Here is a 19575-nt window from a genome sequence, read left to right as displayed (position 1 = left end):
TAAATTAATGCCATGTCTCCTGATGACACCACCCAATGGCAGCATATAAAGTTCAAATTAAAATTAAATTGCATTCTATTAACATGCTACATTTTCAGTTTGTTTTTATAAAATACATTTTCAATGCTGAACTATAAATACCTATACTTTTGCATAAAATCAGCCACCATCTGCTGCGATAATATACGTAAGCCTGAGAAGACTTATGAGACCAGCATGGTATTATTCTTAGACTCATCCCATGTGTCTTCCAGTTATTGTACAGTACTTTGCAAGTATTTTCAGACCACTTGAATCTCTCCTTTTTTGTGATGCTACAGCCACAAACGTTGGTGTATTTTATTGCAAATGTTATGTGATAGGCCAACAAGAAGTAGCACATGTTTCAGAAGTCCTACTTGCAGTTTTCCACAAGCCACGTAGGTTACACAGCAAACCTGCGGAACAAAATGCTCTAGTTAGATGAGTCCAAAATGGATTTTGTAGCATTAATGTGTAGCACATTACCCTGAACACACCATTGCCATGATGAAAGATCCTGGGGGCAGCATCACTCTGCAAAATACTTTTCTGTAGCAAGACTGGGGGAACTGGTCAGAGTTTATGGCAATGCAAATGGAGCTACATAATGGGGCAATGAAAAAACAAACTCTAGAAGCTCTAAGAGACTTGAGACTGAAGTTCAGATTCGAGCAGGTCACAACCGTAAAAGCACCGCCAGAGCCACAGTGGGAGAGTCAAGATCAAAGCATATTCATACTAGAATGGCCCAGTCGAAGTCTAAATCTAATTGAGAATCTGTAGCAAGACTTGATGCACAAAAAGGCTCTCCATCCAATCTAACTGAGATTGAGGTTTTCCAAAGAAAAATGGGAAAAAAAATGTCAGTGTCTAGATGAGAGATGCTGGTACACAACAAAAGACCTGAGCTGCATTTACAGTAAAAGATGGTTTTAAAAAGGATTTACTCAAGGGTGCTGAATACATATGCAAACCACACTTTTGAAAAAAGTATTATTATATATGATTGCCCTTTTACTCCAAAATGATGCCCTTATTTTTCTTGGCTTATCACTTAAAATCCCAATAAAATACATTAAAGTTTGTGGTTTCAATAAGAAAAACTTTTTTAAAGAGGATAATGTATAACATTAATTGTCATGTCTTTTAACATTTGCCTCACACATCCATTCAGCTTCTCTATACTTTGGAGAGGGCTCTAATGGGAAACTGTTTTGTTGCATTCATTGTAGCAATAGTCAGTTGGTGTTGCCTATGCTCCTGCATAAGAAGTGCCTGCATAAGGAATTTAAAATGACTAAGTATTTCTTGTTTGTATCTTTAAAGTTTTCACTTAGTCATCTGGCAAACTTTTTTCCACAGAACAAGGCACGTCTGTGTGTACTGTACTCATTTCTTTTCCTCTTCTCTTGTGTTGCCTACAGGCGGACCCACAAGGCCGGGACATTGCCATCCGTCCCTTCTTGGAGCACTGTGAGAACACCCACATGACCATTTGGCTTGGCATCGTTTATGCCTACAAGGGACTGCTAATGGTGAGAGAACACAAAATCTGACAGCATAATCACAGTCTGGACACGCATACATACCCGCTTACTCGCTGTCCCACATTAATTTATCAGGGTTTTTTATATATTAAATCGATTTCAGTTCTGAACCTTTAAATTAATTAAACTAATTACACTAACTTAAATCAATTTCAGTTAGTTTAAATAAGTGAGCAGATCTTTTTAACTCACACATTATATTTTTTTAGCAGTCTTCTGCAGCAACTCTCGTCCCACCAAGCAAATAGTTTACAATCAACTATTTCTGTGTTTATCCTCTTAGATATTTTATCCAATGAAGTTAGTTTTTGTTTCCACTTTTCTGGCTTTTAGCTGTTTTGAGCCACGAGTTTAACTCTTATTTGTATGTTTCTTCTTGCTTTTCGTCACAGCTGTTTGGCTGCTTTCTGGCATGGGAGACCAGGAACGTGAGCATCCCTGCCCTCAACGACAGCAAGTACATCGGAATGAGCGTGTACAACGTTGGCATCATGTGCATCATCGGTGCTGCTGTGTCTTTTCTGACCAGGGATCAGCCCAATGTCCAGTTTTGCATTGTTGCCCTCGTCATCATCTTTTGTAGCACCATCACCCTCTGTCTGGTCTTCGTTCCTAAGGTTGGTCTTTCAACATGTCAATTAATAATCACTGGGCATTACCTGGTACAAGATTATTAAATTCAGGTCCATTTATTTTTTTATAACATATAAATATAGGAGTATAAATTGCTTTTTTTAATAGCATGATGTCAAAAGGCACTTCCCAAAAAAGATAGTCAATTCAATCCAATCATACAAAGAGCTTCCAAGTAAAGTACGTATTTTCCATATTGATCATAGCTATCAAACAAAGGCAGTCAAGTTCAGTCTATTATTCAAATTGGTAGTAAAAAAAAAAACTGTGGCGTCTGGCCGTGGCCCCCACCGGGGTGGAGCTTTGGTGGCTCCAAGGGGGAACATCTGGTGGCTGGCTGGCGGTTACGACCTGGTGGCCGTGCTGCTCCTGGGTAGGTCCGGGCTGGGCGAGGTTCCTTGGGGGTGTCGCCCCGGGTTAGGGTCCTGGCAGGTATGTTGCCGGGGTTTTGAGCCAGTGCATGCACCGGCGCCCGGCCCTGGCCCGGAGGCTTTCGGTGCTTTGGTGGGCTTAGGAGCCTCCTAAACTGGCAGGGAGGTACCATCTCATTGCAGGTGCTCTCTCCTTCAAAGAGTGCATTCTGCTGGCAAAAACCTTGGTCCACAATATTTTCTAGCTTTTTATGAAATTGAGTTTGAAAAGTATAAAAGGAATGGCAGAAAATGTAAGTGACTATTCAAACGGTAACTTTTTAAAACCTCTGAATACCTTGATAGTGCAGTCATGGTTCTCAGGTGACCTGATCCATCCAGGGAGAAATTCACATGGTTTAAATGGAAGGGTTCAAATGTTTTGGTGTCTTGCTCACAAGTGATAGTATATGAAGTGGGACATGGATAGAAACATTGGGGCCTTGTCAGCAGCAATGTGGGGTGTGCTCCAGTATATTATAGTTAAAAAGAGCTGATTCAAAAGGTGATACTCTCAAATTATCAGTAGGTCTGCATTCCAACCCTCACCTATGGTCATGAGATTTGGATCATGAGCAAGAGAAAAAGAACCCGGATCCAGGCAGCTGAAATTAGCTAAATCAATTTGGCTTGGCTCACCCTTCAGACCTTGACATACCCATCTGTGTCCGTGTACGTGAGTGCACCCCTATTCATATTATTTTAAGCTCAGCTGAACAACTGTGTTCCATTCAGACATACCATTTTTACTACAGTCTCTTATGGACCGATAATGCATTATTTTATTCAGAAAAGGAGAACAAAAATAACAAAAGAAAATTTATAAAATTCTTTCTCACCTGAATATCACCTAGGTTTTGTATCTTCGAAAAAATTCAGCTCTCCCATCTCTATTTTCTATTAAAATAACCATTTTAACCAATAATTTTTTTTCTTCTTCTGCTTATGATCATCATTTTTGTTATCTCTCTGAGTATCACTAGCCATTAGAATGTCTTCCAAATGTTTTTGAGAAATTTCTCACTGGTAGAAAACCCAGAGGGGTAGGGAGGTAGATAGATAGATACTTTGAAAAAACTGGTCAATGCGTACTAATCACCAACTTCCCATATTTCTGGCTCCTGAAATGCTGCATAAACAGTTATGTTGTGTAAGGTTAGCCTGAGTGCACCTATGAATAACACCCATGACCTTCTTTACAGTTGATCACCATGAGAACAAACCCAGATGCAGCCACACAGAACCGGCGGTTAAAGTTCACCCAGAATCAGAAAAAGGAAGACTCCAAGACCTCCACATCGGTCACCAGCGTGAACCAGACCAACACTTCTCGACTGGATGGTCTCCAAACTGATAACCACCGCCTTCGCATGAGGATAACTGAGGTCTGAGCAAAAGGGCTTCTTTTTAGTACTTCTCTTAAAAACTGCTAATCATTGCACAAGACATAACAATGGGCTTAGTGGGAGAGGCTTTTAATGAAGTAATAGAAAAAATACATCTTAAAGGTAATTTAATTACAGGTAAAATAATTTCCCTTGAAAGAAGAAAGAGCAAAGCTTTTATCTCCTCTAAATCTAAGACGTAATAGCTCTCCTGCATTCAGTTTCAGATTTTTATTCACTTTGTTTCCTTATAAAAGGGTAATTGTTAATACCTGCTCTGGTCACTTCAAGATTTTCTGTCATGATTTTTCTGTGCACCCTCACCGAAGCATTTTATATATCAGGATAAAAAAATTTCATTCAGTCTAACATTTGAGTGACAGTTTGAAAAATCCTCATCTTTCCATTGCATGTCTCAGAGGTGAATTTCTGCTCCTACCTTGTGTTTATGATCGAGTTAAACAATGACAAAAAATAAGAAAACAAGGATGTTTACAATGGCTTTTGCCAGCAGGAGCCACAGTCTTTGTCATGGACTCAGTGCTCGTCCAAAATGCAGACGCTGAGGCATATAGCTCAGATGTCAGAGTTTGTTGACAGGCAGGGTCATGTACAATGAGAGCACATGAGCTGAAACAGGAGGTGAGAACTCCGAGCAGAGAGCACACAAACTGTGATAGACAGAGAAGTACCAGGAATCTGGCACAGGATGGGTTATTGTGCATATAGGTCGAAAAACTAGCCATACCCCTTTAACGTTTTCACACTTTGTGATGTTTTAATGGGATTTTATGTGTTAGACCAACACAAAGTGTTGCATAATTGTGGGGTGGAAGGAAAATGATACATGGTTTTCAAAATGTTTTGCAAGTGTTCAATCTGAAAAGAGTGGTATAACAAAAGCTGAAGCTCATTAGAAATGGATTAAGTCAGCATCAGTTTCCAGGCCTATTCACCAATTTGTAACTGATATTAAGGTCTGTACATTGAAAGAAGAAGTCCATAGGAGTATAAATAGTTTTGCAAAGCACTGTACCACCAACAGGCAAGAACTGATCTGGCTGAAGCAGTGTTTGGGATGCAGAAGAGAGTTGAGGCCGGAGGGCAGAACAGATAGCCAGGTTGTTTAGGGTGAGCAGGTGAGGCCAGAGTCCAGCACACAGGGACAGCATCTCTAATCAGATGGGACAGGGATGGGGAGAGAGAGAACTCCAGCTGCAGGGCTGGAAGTAGAGGATGGGAGGCCACAAGTGGGTTTTACATTTTTTGCTGAGTTTAAAAGCACAAAGCAGCAATTACAGCGCTTTGTTTAACATGAATTAGATAATGTTGTTGCCTACTTGAGCTACATTGTCTGTGAATAATATATTTGTTCACTGGTGTGTTCTGTTTTAACCCATCTCAGAACATATTAAAATAAAACGTAACAGAACATAATGCTATATAAAAGTCTTTCTTGTCTGTAAAGTTGGACAAGGAGCTGGAGGAAGTGACCATGCAGCTGCAGGACACCCCAGAGAAAACTCCCTACATTAAACAAAACCATTACCCAGATGCCAATAACATCCTCAGCATACGCAACTTTACAGATGGCAAAGGTGAGAAACTGACTGCATGCATTTCAGTTCATTTTTTTCTGACAATGAATGTTTAAGCTTGGCTTGTTTATCTATATTTGTTATAAAATGTTCATAAATTCTGAAAATGTACTTATGGATGCCTGTGTTTGTTATCTAAAAACCTTACTTCAACAACACATTTATTAAACTGAATTTACATTGAAAACATACATAATAAAATTAGTTATTGGGTGTTTGACAGTTGTCATGCCAACAGCTATATATATATATAGCTAAAATATCTAATCGAACTGAGATGTGGGTAACTGTCATTCTTTACTTTGTTTAAAACTATAGCATAATAGAAGCAACATACCTGGCAACATACCTGGCAGGCTCCTTGGGGGTGTCGCCACGGGTTAGGGTCCTGGCAGGTATGTTGCCGGGGTTTTGAGCCAGTGCATGCACCGGCGCCCGGCCCTGGCCCGGAGGCTTTCGGTGCATTGGTGGGCTTAGGAGCCTCGTAAACTGGCAGGGAGGTACCATCTCATTGCAGGTGCTCTCTCCTTCAAAGAGTGCATTCTGCTGGCAAAAACTTTGGTCCACAATATTTTCTAGCTTTTTATGAAATTGAGGTTGAAAAGTATAAAAGGAATGGCAGAAAATGTGACTATTCAAACAGTAACTTTTTAAAACCTCTGAATACCTTGATAGTGCAGTCATGGTTCTCAGGTGACCTGATCCATCCAGGGAGAGATTCACATGGTTTAAATGGAAGGGTTCAAATGTTTTGGTGTCTTGCTCACAAGTGATAGTATATGAAGTGGGACATGGATAGAAACATTGGGGCCTTGTCAGCAGCAATGTGGGGTGTGCTCCAGTATATTATAGTTAAAAAGAGCTGATTCAAAAGGTGATACTCTCAAATTATCAGTAGGTCTGCATTCCAACCCTCACCTATGGTCATGAGATTTGGATCATGAGCAAGAGAAAAAGAACCCGGATCCAGGCAGCTGAAATTAGCTAAATCAATTTGGCGTGGCTCACCCTTCAGACCTTGACATACCCATATAGTTTAAAACTATAGCATAACAGAAAATAGTATTCTTCTGCCTAATTCAAAAATTATAAAATCTGAAATGGAGTAACATTTAATGCAAAAAAGTCTGACTGTTGAGTATAAACCCTCCGAGTGACTGGACTTCTGTCACGCATCTGGTCATCAGTGCATTGGTGACAGATTTTCACCTTTTACTTTTAAAACATATTCAGACATTTATTATATTCTTTCAACAAACGTTTGTTCTGCAGTAATTCACTGACGTGCTTGTACAGTGTCCTGCAGTATGTACAAATATAAGCTCCATTATGACAACTGTTACAGCCTGGTGGAAGCAGAATAATGCCAATAGACTTACATGTTACAAACAAACTTAGTGCTGTGACTGTAGATATGGGCAAAATAAACTTGTCTGAAAAGCGTGTTCTCCTGTATTTCCCATTTTAAAGAGAGGCTATAATCAATCTCTGTGACATGGCTTATTTAAACCTGAAGAGGACAGGACTTGATTAATATTAATTAAAAGTTCCTTTGCACTCTGGTTGACATAAAAAAGTAAAGTACACGTTTAAAAATGCTTCTGTTATATTTGCTCTATTTTATAGGAAGTGCAAGGCAGAGCAATGAGTCTTGAATCTGTGATTTTGGTAAAAACAAATAAAATTATTCTTAATTTGGACAAATAAATGTAAGCAAATAAAAGGTTATTTTTTATATACATTTTTTTTCTTTCTTTTTTTAACTTCTTTGTGTCAGACTAGGTTACTGCAATAACAGTTTTTACCTTTTGTACAAATAATGGTGGCTGACACTGTTTTGGCTGACAAAACCAGGAAATGTAAGAATACCGATTAGGAAAAACAGCAGAGGTTAGGGAGCATTTAAAGTGACTCATTCATTCTTGTTGAATTGGTCTTTTTTCGGTCGAGATCCAGTCTCTCTCCGTCTCTTCCTTCTTTTTCTCCGCAGAACAGGCTGTTTAAATAGCTGTATTTTAGACATTATAAAATCCACTGCCTTAAATTGAATCAGTGAATTATTGGTTCAGCAGCTTTGCTGTGCATTAGGCACCGATTTAACAGACACAGAACAAAGGAGATGGAGATATACTGCAGCCAGATTCAGCATGCCTGATGCACACACCAGCACAAAGTTGCTCTCGGGGGCATCTAATGGATTTGTCTGAGTTTCAGAAGGTAAAGAGCAAGACGGCTGTGCCCACTCTGTGGACTGGGACACACATTAACGAAACTAATTGCTCTGTGTGACGTGACATTATTCTTATTCATGTATTTTTTGGGGCGCCAAGAAAGGAAGACATTTGAATTAAGTATGTTTGTGGCATTGTGTTGTGGTAGTGGAGCAGTGTTGCTAGTGTAAGCTAGGCGAGAAAGAGTTGCCAGGGTTGTCCTAATTAGTAGGTAATTAATGCATGAGCTACCATCTGGGACAGTTTTGACCTCCAGTTTGTTTTTCATGAAAAATAATAAAAAACAACTACCAAAACATTGCAGCTGAATTTGGTTTGCTATTAGGAGGCCTGTTCCATTAGTGGTTTATTAATTGAAAAAAGATATTCCACAATGATATCTTATCACCAGATGTTGTATTTATTTATTTATTTATTATTTAGGTCATAATAGTGTATTTTGTCAAACAATTCAATTATGATTTACACAAACATACTGTCACACTTTCCACTTAATGAAAGTGTTAGCTTAAATTATTATTATTATTATGTTAAGTCAAATTCTAATTTCATGTGCTCAAATATCTGTCAATAGTCCGAATCTTTACACGTCCTGTCTTGATTATGTTAACAAAGGAGGTCAGAGGACAATGAAGTCTTGAGTTTTTATTTATTTATTTATGCATACATATTAATTTTTAAAGATTTTCACATTGCAGAAATACAAATAGGACACGATTGAAAGCATTTTTAAACAAACTGTGAAAAAATAGCTGTATTTCCAAAAGATTCGTACTGGAACAAATCCCAATAAGTGTGTAATGTACATTAATTTTCATTTACGATTGAGGACAAACTTAATAATGTAAACACACTTTAAACACAATCTGCATAAGCTCACCTTATTTTTAACTAGTTGATTTTTCCTTTTTTTTTTAAACAGAGATGCTCATACAGACTTGATCATGATCTCATAAGGAACGAGGCCATGTGAGGTGCTGCTCAGAGTCATTCTGAAACACAATCTTGCAGTAAACTCCCAGTTCATTTAGCTCTTCCTAAAAGATCTCCAGCATTTAATTCCCTGTCTTAGTTGGCTTATGCATCATCACTGCCTCCTAGCTGTTGTCTTCAGAATTTATAATAGAGTAGAGCTGTCCTAAATGTATTGTGGAGTCGAGAATGAGTTTCTGATTTAAGAGAAGGATGGTGTGTCAACATTCATTACGCTCAATCACAGAAGGTTAGAGGCAAAGCTACACTCTCTTCCTCCATCTGACTGTCTCAGTGTATATATTCAACAAAATGACAAAGCTGATTTACTCTAGGTGTTGTGACCTGAATTATAGCTTAGTAAAGGTAATTGTTTGAAAATCTTTAAATCATCGCAGTGATTAAAGTTGACTATTTTTTAAGTTCAGGTGCAACTAAAAAGCTAAGGAAGCAGCTCCAAAAAGCACCTCCCGGAAATCCACAATACAGCAATACAGCATACCAAAGGATTATATGATATATATATATGTATATATATATAAAACCTTTTCTGGCTCTGGCAACTTTTACCTTCATTATGGATGGATTATTTAAGCCTCTATGTGAATGGAAGAGACTTTCGTATGGAGGGAATAACATAAAATGGTTTTATCTTTCTACACACAACCTTCTGTTCAGCATATTTTTACCAATGCAATAGTATTTTTCAATACAGTAACATACTTTTCTTAGACCTATATTGACACATAAAAATGTAGAAGGCTACATGTATTGATCTCAGGTTAGATTGTTCTGTGAAAGTTTATTTGTTTATAAAATTTATCTAAAATTACTGTTTGCATGCACTGAGTTAATGATAAGTGCTATTTGAACATGAACGTTTTTTGAGATCCCCTATATTCTAGACGTTCTTTCAGTGAGGTACACTGAGAACCCTAATCATTACTCACAGAACAATCAAAAATGCCTATGTCATGTTTATTTAAACAGTATTGCTGCAAGCTACAATATGTTTTACCTGTATAATGTTGTATAACCTAACAACCATGTTTGTTTCTGTTTGCATAGTACAAGCTTAGTTCACTGTTGCACTCAGATGTTTGTATAAACTCATCATGAGCATGAATGTAAACTGAATTTTAGGCCTTCAATGATCCATTTGGACTCATCTTTTTCCAGGTAGAATGATTATAAGACTCGAAACAGCAATGAGTTTCAAAAACAAAAATTTGATGCACAAATTTGAAATGATTGGGTATTTTCTGTAATCAATATGGGGTCAAAATTATCCATACAGACTTAAATATAAACATACACTCCCATTAAGACTTGGGTAAATGTCCCTTTTTGTAGCCATCGGCAAGCTTCTGGCATAATTATATTTGACTACTTTTTAGGGCAGAACAAATTTAAATCAACTGGTCTTCTGGCATAGACTCAACAAAGTCCATTAAATGTACAACAGGGTTGAGCTCAGGGTTATTCCAGAAGCATAATGTTAAGCTTTATCCATTCCAAACCCAGGTTTAATGTTAGTTTGGGATTATTGTCCTATTGAAGTGATTAGTTATGGGCAAGTTTAAATCATCTAAATGGACAAAGTTGCTCTCTTTAATCATCTAAATGGACCTAAATGGTCACCCTTAGAGGAATAGAAATTGTTCGGATGTTCAAGAACAACCGAGGAACCACTAAGGCTCAAATCTGTGATAAGCAGAAGGCTGCTGGAACTCTGGTGTCACTATCCGCTATTCATAGTAGAACATGTTAGCATGGATTGATGTGGTACACACCAATACAGTAGCACCTGAGCTCAAATCAGCACTTCCAAGCTGACTCAACTTTGCAGCTGCATACCTAGATGATTGAAACTTGGACACTGCTGAGTCTTTTCAGGATAATCGTACCAAAGCAATATATCAGAATTAGACGTGAAATGGATGGAGCAGGCAAACATTAAGCTTCTGGAAGGGCATCCTTAAAGCCCTGACCTCAACCCCATTGAAAATGAATGTTCTAGGCTTAAAAGCCACGTCTGTGCCAGGAATCCAACCAAATGAATTCAACCTTTTGCAAGACCAATGCGAGAAACATACTGCTGGCCAAACAAACCATGTGACTCGAGATGTAACCTGCTAAGGGACATTCATCCACATGTTGGCGGACGATTTGGTATATATTTATAGCCTGTTCCTATATAAATTCCAACAACCAATTTTTGTTTTTTGAAAATACTGAATGTGTTTGTCATGTGATTATTCCACTTTCCAAAAAGACTAGTTCAAAAAAACAATTGTAGCACCCATGTCAATGATGAGTATATGAAAGCCTCTGATCGCAACTGCATGTCATCTAAAATTAGAAATGTAGAAGCATTCATATTAGCACTTTTTCCACAACTCTTAGATCTACGAGGTCATTTTTTTCACAATGCAAACTGTTCTAAAATAGTTCAGTAAGCCCAGATGTCCAATGGAGGAGTGCAGTAACATGAGTGAATCAGGTCAGCAAGTTCTGAAAGAAAAATCTGGGACATGTGTGGGGCAAAAAGAACCATCCAGTCCTAGCTAGGTGTAATTGAAAACTCTAAATTTGGAGTTTGACGTTGAACTTTGGCTAAAATTACAAAGCATAAAATGTTTAAGCTTACTTTTTCACACTCTGAAAGTCTAACAGTATGATATGAGCACAACTTTTCTTTGGCAGAAGCTTAACAGCCACTTAAAACTGTAAAAACAAAAAAATATAACATTAAGGAAAACGTTTGTTTATTATGTGTAGTATATGGGTGTGCAATGTGATAATGTCCAATTATAATGATTTTAATTATGAAGCAGAGCCAAGGTACCTGGAAAATCAGAGCCATGCTTAATGTCCTGGGAGTGTATAACAACTGAAACACAATGTCTAACAGGCCATTTGACATATTAACACTTTCTTCAAAATGTCTACTTATGTATCAATGCAGATGGAGAGAAGTCGATACTGAAAAACCACCTGGAGCAGAAACCGCAGGCGCAGTGGGGCTCCATGGATCCTTCCAGAATAAGCAGAGGTCCCTTGGAGGATATCAACTCACCTGAACAGTAAGATCTCATATTTCCATAGCACTTCCATGCCTGTGTTCCTCCCTGCCTCACTCCATCTCTCCCACTGTTTAGTGAGCTTTCTCAGCAGACAAGACATCACATGTAACACAACCACTAGAAACTCTCAGGCAGTTGCTCTGGCAACAGAGCCCAATGAACACATGGACCAACCCTGCACTTTTCCCTCCTACACCCATAATGTGAGCACATGTGTGCTCTCTTAGTGTGCAAGACATACTATAGCTCTTATACAAAATCACAGACACATGCACACATGATTGTTGGCCCAACTAGAAAACAGCTGATGTCTTGGACACTTAAAACACTCAAAAACCAATGCACATCTACGTTCACCTATTATTCATAAGGCAGCACAGCTGAGGGATGACGACTTCATCAGTGAGGAGGGGACAACGTTTCATGTATCATTGAGAATTTTGCCTCCTACGCTGGTTTTAGCAAAAACAGGAGAAGAGCGCAGGATTGATGATGAGAAAGGAAACAGCAGACAAAAAGGGCATACAATTAAGCAAAGGAAAAATACAGAAGAAAGCTGTTTAGATAGACAAGAGAGGAGGTAGAGACTCACATAGGCTTATATAACAACTGATTTACAGCTCGCATTGGAAGCAGCACTGAAAATAGACAGGGAGGAGAACAGAAGTAAAAGAACACTGAGCTATTCCCATGCCACATGAATGTTTGATCACACTAAGGGAAGAGAGATGAAGAGGTAGCAAGAGAGAAGGTGAAGAGGAAGGGAAGATAAATACACAGAAGTTTGAAAAGAGTTATAAATAGAAAATCTAGCACAGACTGAATACTTTGTGATAAAATAAAGGCAAAAACTCACACAAAGAGTATTTCATCGTTCGATGCAGTATCCATTAAAAGGGAAAAAGATGTCCATGAACAAGCACAATTAGGTTTGTATCACAAATAACACTGGTCATGAGCCATTTTAAAATTCCACAAATTAAGACATTTTTCCAGGTCTGTTGCTGAACAAGCTCGAATTTCATTTCTCCCTCCTAATTTTTTACTTTGCATAACAAGTCTTGGGTTATAAAATTTATTTGCCACCGACTGGCATCGACTCTGGTGCGGTGGGGTGCGAAGTGTCACACCAGGTTGAAGCATGAAATGTTCTTTTCGTCAGATGATCCCAAAAGCTAGAGGAATGGGGTCTTATGGGCTTAGCAAGAATGAAAGTAAAGCTGGGGAAAATGGTTGCTCAATGCTACATGGTAAACAGAGAAATGGTTAGGATCTGTAAAAAACAAACTTAATTACTCATGCTATGATAGTCTGATCCTATTCATCTTTTTTGTATTGTTTCTGGTATTTACGGCTTACACCGAGGTGCGATTGTATATTTTATTTTGCAGCTAGGTCCAAACTGGTTAGACCCACTATACTGTATTGTATATTGCAAAACAAAATTGGCATCATAAAGTTCACGGGCAAACTCTGGTGGACATTCCTACAGTCAGTAAGCAATGCAAGCTCCCTCAAAATTTGCAACATCTCTGACATTGTGCTGTGTGATAAAACTGCAGATTTTAGAGTGGCCTTTTATTGTCGCCAGCCTAAGGCACACTTGGTGTAAAAACCATGCTGTCTAATCAGCATCTTGATATGCCACATCTGTGATGTGGATGGATTATTTTACCAAAGGAGGAGTGCTCAGTAACACATATTTAGACAGATTTGTGAACAATATTTGAGAGAAACAGGCCTTTTGTGCACAGAGAAAAAGTCTTAGATCTTTGGGTTCAGCTCTTGACAATGGGAGCAACAACAAAAGTGTTGCATTTACAGTCTGCTATTGTAGAGCAAATAAGACAATGTCCATTTTCAAAAGCTGGTCACATGATGTAAAATTTGGAAACACTTTTCGCACATAAAATCAATATGTAATTGGAAGCCCAGCAGTTCAGGATAAAACATAATAAGTATTTTGCCATTTCCTGCTTTCTAATTGACATATAAGATGGCTAAAAAAAACAATTGAGTACACAAATCATAAAATCAGCTAGTTATTTATTTTTTTTAAAGCACTTTTAGTAATTCTGATTTCTGAAGTCCAACATAGGTAGTGGCAACATGAATACAGTAAAATTGTGTGTAACACATAAGTTTGCGTTACCGATCAATGTACTATATTTTCTGATATTATCCCTCTCACTCTTCTTGCAGTATACAGCGTCGACTGTCTTTGCAGCTGCCTATCCTGCACCATGCATACTTACCTTCCATAGGAGGGGTTGACGCCAGTTGCACCAGCCCTAATGGAAGCCCAGGCTCCAGTCCGAGGCACAGACACATGCCCCCTTCCTACAGGGTAATGGTCTCTGGCCTGTGAGTCTCATTCACTCCCCCAACTCGCTCCTTGCTGAGGAGGATCTTTTTTTCTACAACAAATAGACTGATATCGTCAGCATATGTGCGTATTCCGTCTTGGACTGAAAAGAAGATGGGGTTGAACAAAGAGAGGGGGGAGGGATAAAGTTTCACTCGTCATACCTCTGCACTCGGGTCTCTTGAGGTCTGATACTGTCAGTCAAAACTGGGTGGGAGAGAATTGTTGATGCTTACCTACTTCTGTGATTAACATCCCCTCGGCCATCGTCCTCCCTGCTGAGGCCTGCTTACACATATGCACAGTCAGACACAGATATTTCCAACAGATACACACCTATGTTCAAGCACAGTGACACCCTAACAGCAGCGGTGGACCAGCCCTAATCTGACGTGTAGCCTTATCTGCTTCAAAAGGGATTGTTTCTGTTTCCTATCTGTTTTATGTACTGTATGTGCTTGCAGCTACATGTGAGCCATCTAACTTAAACATTTCGCTGCTTCGGTGATTGGATTTGAGTTTGGGAGCAACGAGAGGAATTTTCAAGATCCAGCTAAAGAAAGCATCCCCATCCACTTCTCAACTTTGTGCAGAAATGTAAATATCATCGCTTTTGACACTGATGTACTGTAAGCTTTGTATATGCTGTGAATGGACAAATTAATAGGACTTAAGTGTGGCGCTTGTAACAAAGGCAGGTGAAAGCTTATAAAATATAACATCTTACAAATCAGATGTATGAAGGAGGCATACATTTGTAAGCGTAGCTGTTAATATATTAGCTTACAAACAGCATAGATGAATCAAAATTTGTCCAGATCCCAAGCCTCTAACTTGGAGTGAGATGCACGTTGCTCTTTTTTGTTCCACTTTGCTATTTTTTCTAGACTCGTTTATGTCAGAGACCTCCTGTCTGGCTCTGTAAAGGCCTTCATACTTTACAATTAAAACAGTCATCTTCAGATAGCATGTTTTCTAGAAATAATAATGCTATGCCTTTTTCACAGGTCTCAAAGAAAATAGAGCAAAAAGAGACCAGAAGAGTGTTTCACAGCTTTCTTTTATGTTAACATGCCAAGAAACCCAAATACACAGATGTACACGTGAAACCCAAGAGAACACCCAGTAAATTCAGGTGCTGCTGGCGCTAGTTATGGGTGAGGGCACAGTGAAGCTTGCAGACCAGTCTTCATAGACTGTGAAGATGTCTATCTGAATTTGTTCTCACGTCTTACCAGCACTGTTTAGAGCAACGGGGTGCAACAATGGCACAAAGTTACAAGACTTGAGATGAAACTTTGTCAGGAAAGATGAAACGAAAATTAGTGATGATGGAAAAAATGTAGGTCTACCAGTTCCACAGCTTGATTGGACTAGATGGTTAACCTGAATTTCCATGCACAGCAGCACAGACAGTTGACATGTTGAAGTCTCACATAATAAGCCCCAAACTGTCTGCAGCTTGGTTTCAAAGACGACAAAGCCACCACTGCTGGTCACAGTGATTTAGCAAAGACACAGGGCTTTCTCTCATAGATAATACTGAGTATGACTAAAGACCAATCCACACTTAGCAACAGTGAACATACCTCAGTTGCTAAAGAAATGTAATTCAGTGCTGCTGAGCTTTACCCAAGACAGTCATCAAGAGCATTGCTATTATATGTTAAATATTTCCTAATGCAGGAGAAAAAGCAAATGGGGGACTCTGCAGGAAAAGGACTTTTTTACTCAGAGCGAAAAGGTTCGTTCTCAGCATATTGTTTCACCATTGGTGTCTTGGTTTTTATTTTTTTAAGGCGTTCTTGAGCGCCGTGCCTGTTGTCTTATATTGTAGCCTGCAAGACCCACACTACATACAAAGGGTCGAAACTGCGCTTACCCAGCAAAGTACATTGGCCACACATCTGTAAAATCGAACAATGTGTCATACACCAATCAAGTCCATGTGTCCGTGAACAGGGACAGCTTTGGGAGTACATGGCGAAAGCTCCACTTCAGCCGGAGGATATTTCTCCATAAACACATACAGACACTCCTCAGAGAAGTCGGAGGATTCAGAGCTGAAGCGGGGAGATAAGGGCCTGCTGTCAGACATATTGGGGTTTGAGCTCCTCCCATTTCCAGGCCTCTGCCATGATGCACAGGAGCAGGGGAAAAAACCCAAGCACAGACCTCAAAAAGAAGTCATGACTTCTCCTGCACCTTTGCCAACCAGAAAATCAGTCACAGAACATGTGAGTGGGAGACATTACCAGAGGGTTGGATCTTCCTTTAGGAGAAGCAAAAAACCAACCGCACATTTTATATATTACATTATACGTGATTGTGTACAACTTTGCTGATACCCTGATGATGGTGTCCATTTATGGAGTATTTGGTATTTGGCTTTCTCAAGATGGCATGAAATAAAATGTATAATTCACAGAGTTAACTCTGTTTTTTGCAACTGTTGTGACAAAGCTACTCTGTTGTTCCATCATATCACTTGTAATTTGGTTTTATTTTGAAAGTGTCCACACACCTGTTCAAATGTCAGGTCTTTATGATGTAAAACTCACACCATGAGACACTTTTCCCACCTTTAATGTGACATATAACATGTACCATTCAACCCAAAAAACCCATCTGTTAGGGGGGAACGGGTGCAATAACCCATTTAGATTTAATTTCAGCATGCAGCCTTATGAAGGAGTTCATGAAAATGCCTCATCTTGATTTAACCATATTTACCCACTCTACCTTGTAGGTAAAGGTTTCCCAAATCTACCTTTTTTTTAAGTCTTTCTTTTGCTGACTTAAATGTGTGCTTGGATTCACTGTGATGCTGTAAAATAAAATCCCTCTTCATTGTCGGCTTTCCAGCAGACATCTGAAAGTGTCTGGTCAGAATGGACTTGCATTTGACAAATAACCCTGCTTAGTTTGGAGACAAGTAACCCTGAAGCATGATGCAGTCACCACCGTGTTTCACTGTGGGTATGGTGTTCGTTTGGCGCCCAACTACCGTTAAGTCCCAGTTCAGGTTTATTTGATCGTAACACATTCTCCCACCAGGTTTTAGGAGATTTTACCCACACCTGGATCTTATTGTTAGGAGAAAAGACTTCTGACTTGTAACCGTAGTCCAGACATTTGGGGAATACAAGAGATTGATGTCACATGTAGAATACAACCAAAAACTTGTCCAGCTCCTCCACTGCTGTCCCTTTAGAACCGGCTGTTATATCTTTTACCCTTTGCCCAGAAACATCCTTGTATACACTTATATTGTACAAAGGAAATGTGGCATTAAATGTGGGAAACATTTTTAAAAGAATATCATAATATCATCTTTTATGTTCCCAGAATCTGACATTTTAACAGGGCTCTGCACACTTTTTAAATCCACCATAGTTCCTCACAAGATTTAGTTTAGGTTCCTTTAACCTCTTGATTCGTTCACACATGTCAATGCCAAGATGCTCAGTGGACCTAAATATCATCTCATCTAACATGCTACTGATTTAGCACCTGTTCGCTGAGGGCAATAAAATGAAGGTAGCAGCTATCGAACAAACTTATTAAACCACTTGTGTGATTAAAACAAATAGCCAATCATTTAACCGGTCACTCCAAAATTATCAAATGCAGATCATCAGGTGTTTTTGTGCCCTATTTGTATTCTGACATGATTCATTTCAGTTGTTCTCATAAATGAATAAATTTTAAAAATGCAATTGTGGTGGGTCAAGGGCTCATAATAACCTGTAATAAATAGCATCATGCTGATGGTTTGTATTTGCCACAGGTCTTTTTACCTTTTCAGTTTGGAAATCAAAGTGATGTTTATGCGGATATCTCTGTATGTTTCATCACCAGGTTCTCTGGAGAACAACACAAACCCAGATGTTACACTAACAATATATTAAGTGGAGACAGACAAAGGTCCATGCTGTTACTGTTTTGTCAGTTTGATATGTGGTATGACATGGCATTACGTTCAGATAAAACTTTAAAACGGTGAACAAAAACCTATGTTAAATGCAACATGTTCAAGAGGGGCAATAACTTGTTTTCTTATTACAGAAAGAATAGAGAACTATATATATAAATATATATGTATATGTAAAGATCTTTATGTGCATTCTCATTTTTACATAGTAAAACATTTCACAAATCTGAAGTCTTCTTATTATTTACAGTATCTGTAACTATGTTATGTACAGATGAGGTCTAGATATGAAAAACTTGTATAAAATGAGTATCACACTTGGAACACCTTACCATTTTTTGAGCCATCGGTTGTTATTGGGGGGGTTGGGGATATCTGAAAAACATTCTTCTTTTGTTGTCTGAATGTTATGGACAGCCTTTACTTTTCACATCATCGTTAAATAAAGTGTGACTGAAAATAATAGTGTTTTTTTTTATGTTCCCCTGCTATGAAAAGTCTACAATTTTTCAACTGAATTTGAGTAAATCAATATTAGTACGAGAAACCAACAGCACAATTATCCACACACAGAAATTAGAAACAGCCACATAAATAATGTAATTGTACACAACAGGCCTATTTATCACTTTTTCTATTGCAATAAATTAGGTGTATAAAAGGGTTTGGCCTAGTTCTGTTCTAATAATGGCAAATTCATCCCTTAAGGTCACCTTTTTACATTTCCATGTTTTTTATTGGTGATAAACAGATTTATTGTTCAAAAAACCATTGGTTCAAGTTTGGGAAGCCAAAAAATGTTTTTATGTACTTGCAGGAATATGCTATAAACCATGACAACAGCACCACCATGTCTTTTTTGTGTATTGATGCTGAATATTAAAATCAAAACAGAAATATTTTAAGACACTTTCTTTTGCAGAGTTTGAAATTTTGATTTAAAATCAACATTTAAAAAATTCTTTAAAAAAATAATATTATTTGGGGAGTCAATTTTTTCACAACTATATATTATTTTTTGTTTGTGTCGCAGGTTTTTTTTTTTTGTATTGTACAGTAGTGATATCCTGGAAGCAACTTTGATGCACACACTACTGTTAGTAATTGTTCTCTTGATAATGGCCTTAGAAACATTGCATAGAAGTTACACTTGTACCCCAACAGCCAGGACTAAATGTCTGAGGTTTAAACAGGTCAAACGTTTTCAAAATGCTTATATAGAATATCACACATTCTCTGGCTCTGATGAAATGTATTTATTTCTATTGAGTGAGTGAGTCCAAATTCAATAGTAGTTTAAAACCTTTAATTCCTTTCCAAATTGATTATCTCAAACCAAAATGCTGAAAAGCCTTCTTCTTTGTGTACTGATATGGTACCACAAATATCAAGT

The 19575-nt window shown here is 38.3% G+C and overlaps 1 protein-coding gene across 1 annotated transcript in view; it reads left to right on the top strand.

Annotated features, from left to right (window-relative positions):
• Positions 1-18645, top strand: part of gabbr2 (gamma-aminobutyric acid (GABA) B receptor, 2) — a 292021-nt gene extending 273376 nt beyond the window's left edge. Inside the window, exons 14-19 of the mRNA XM_047384121.1 lie at positions 1446-1556; positions 1961-2185; positions 3814-3996; positions 5465-5594; positions 11766-11883; positions 14086-18645. Coding sequence (XP_047240077.1) covers positions 1446-1556; positions 1961-2185; positions 3814-3996; positions 5465-5594; positions 11766-11883; positions 14086-14251 — 933 coding nt within the window. The 3' untranslated portion in view covers positions 14252-18645. The remainder of the gene's footprint in view (positions 1-1445; positions 1557-1960; positions 2186-3813; positions 3997-5464; positions 5595-11765; positions 11884-14085) is intronic.
• The last annotated feature ends 930 nt before the right edge of the window (positions 18646-19575 follow it).

Source organism: Girardinichthys multiradiatus, chromosome 13, assembly GCF_021462225.1.
Source record: "Girardinichthys multiradiatus isolate DD_20200921_A chromosome 13, DD_fGirMul_XY1, whole genome shotgun sequence".
In the NCBI taxonomy this organism is placed as follows: Eukaryota; Metazoa; Chordata; class Actinopteri; order Cyprinodontiformes; family Goodeidae; genus Girardinichthys; species Girardinichthys multiradiatus.
Note: the sequence above shows the minus strand (reverse complement) of the source record. Positions and strands in the feature narration are given on the sequence as shown.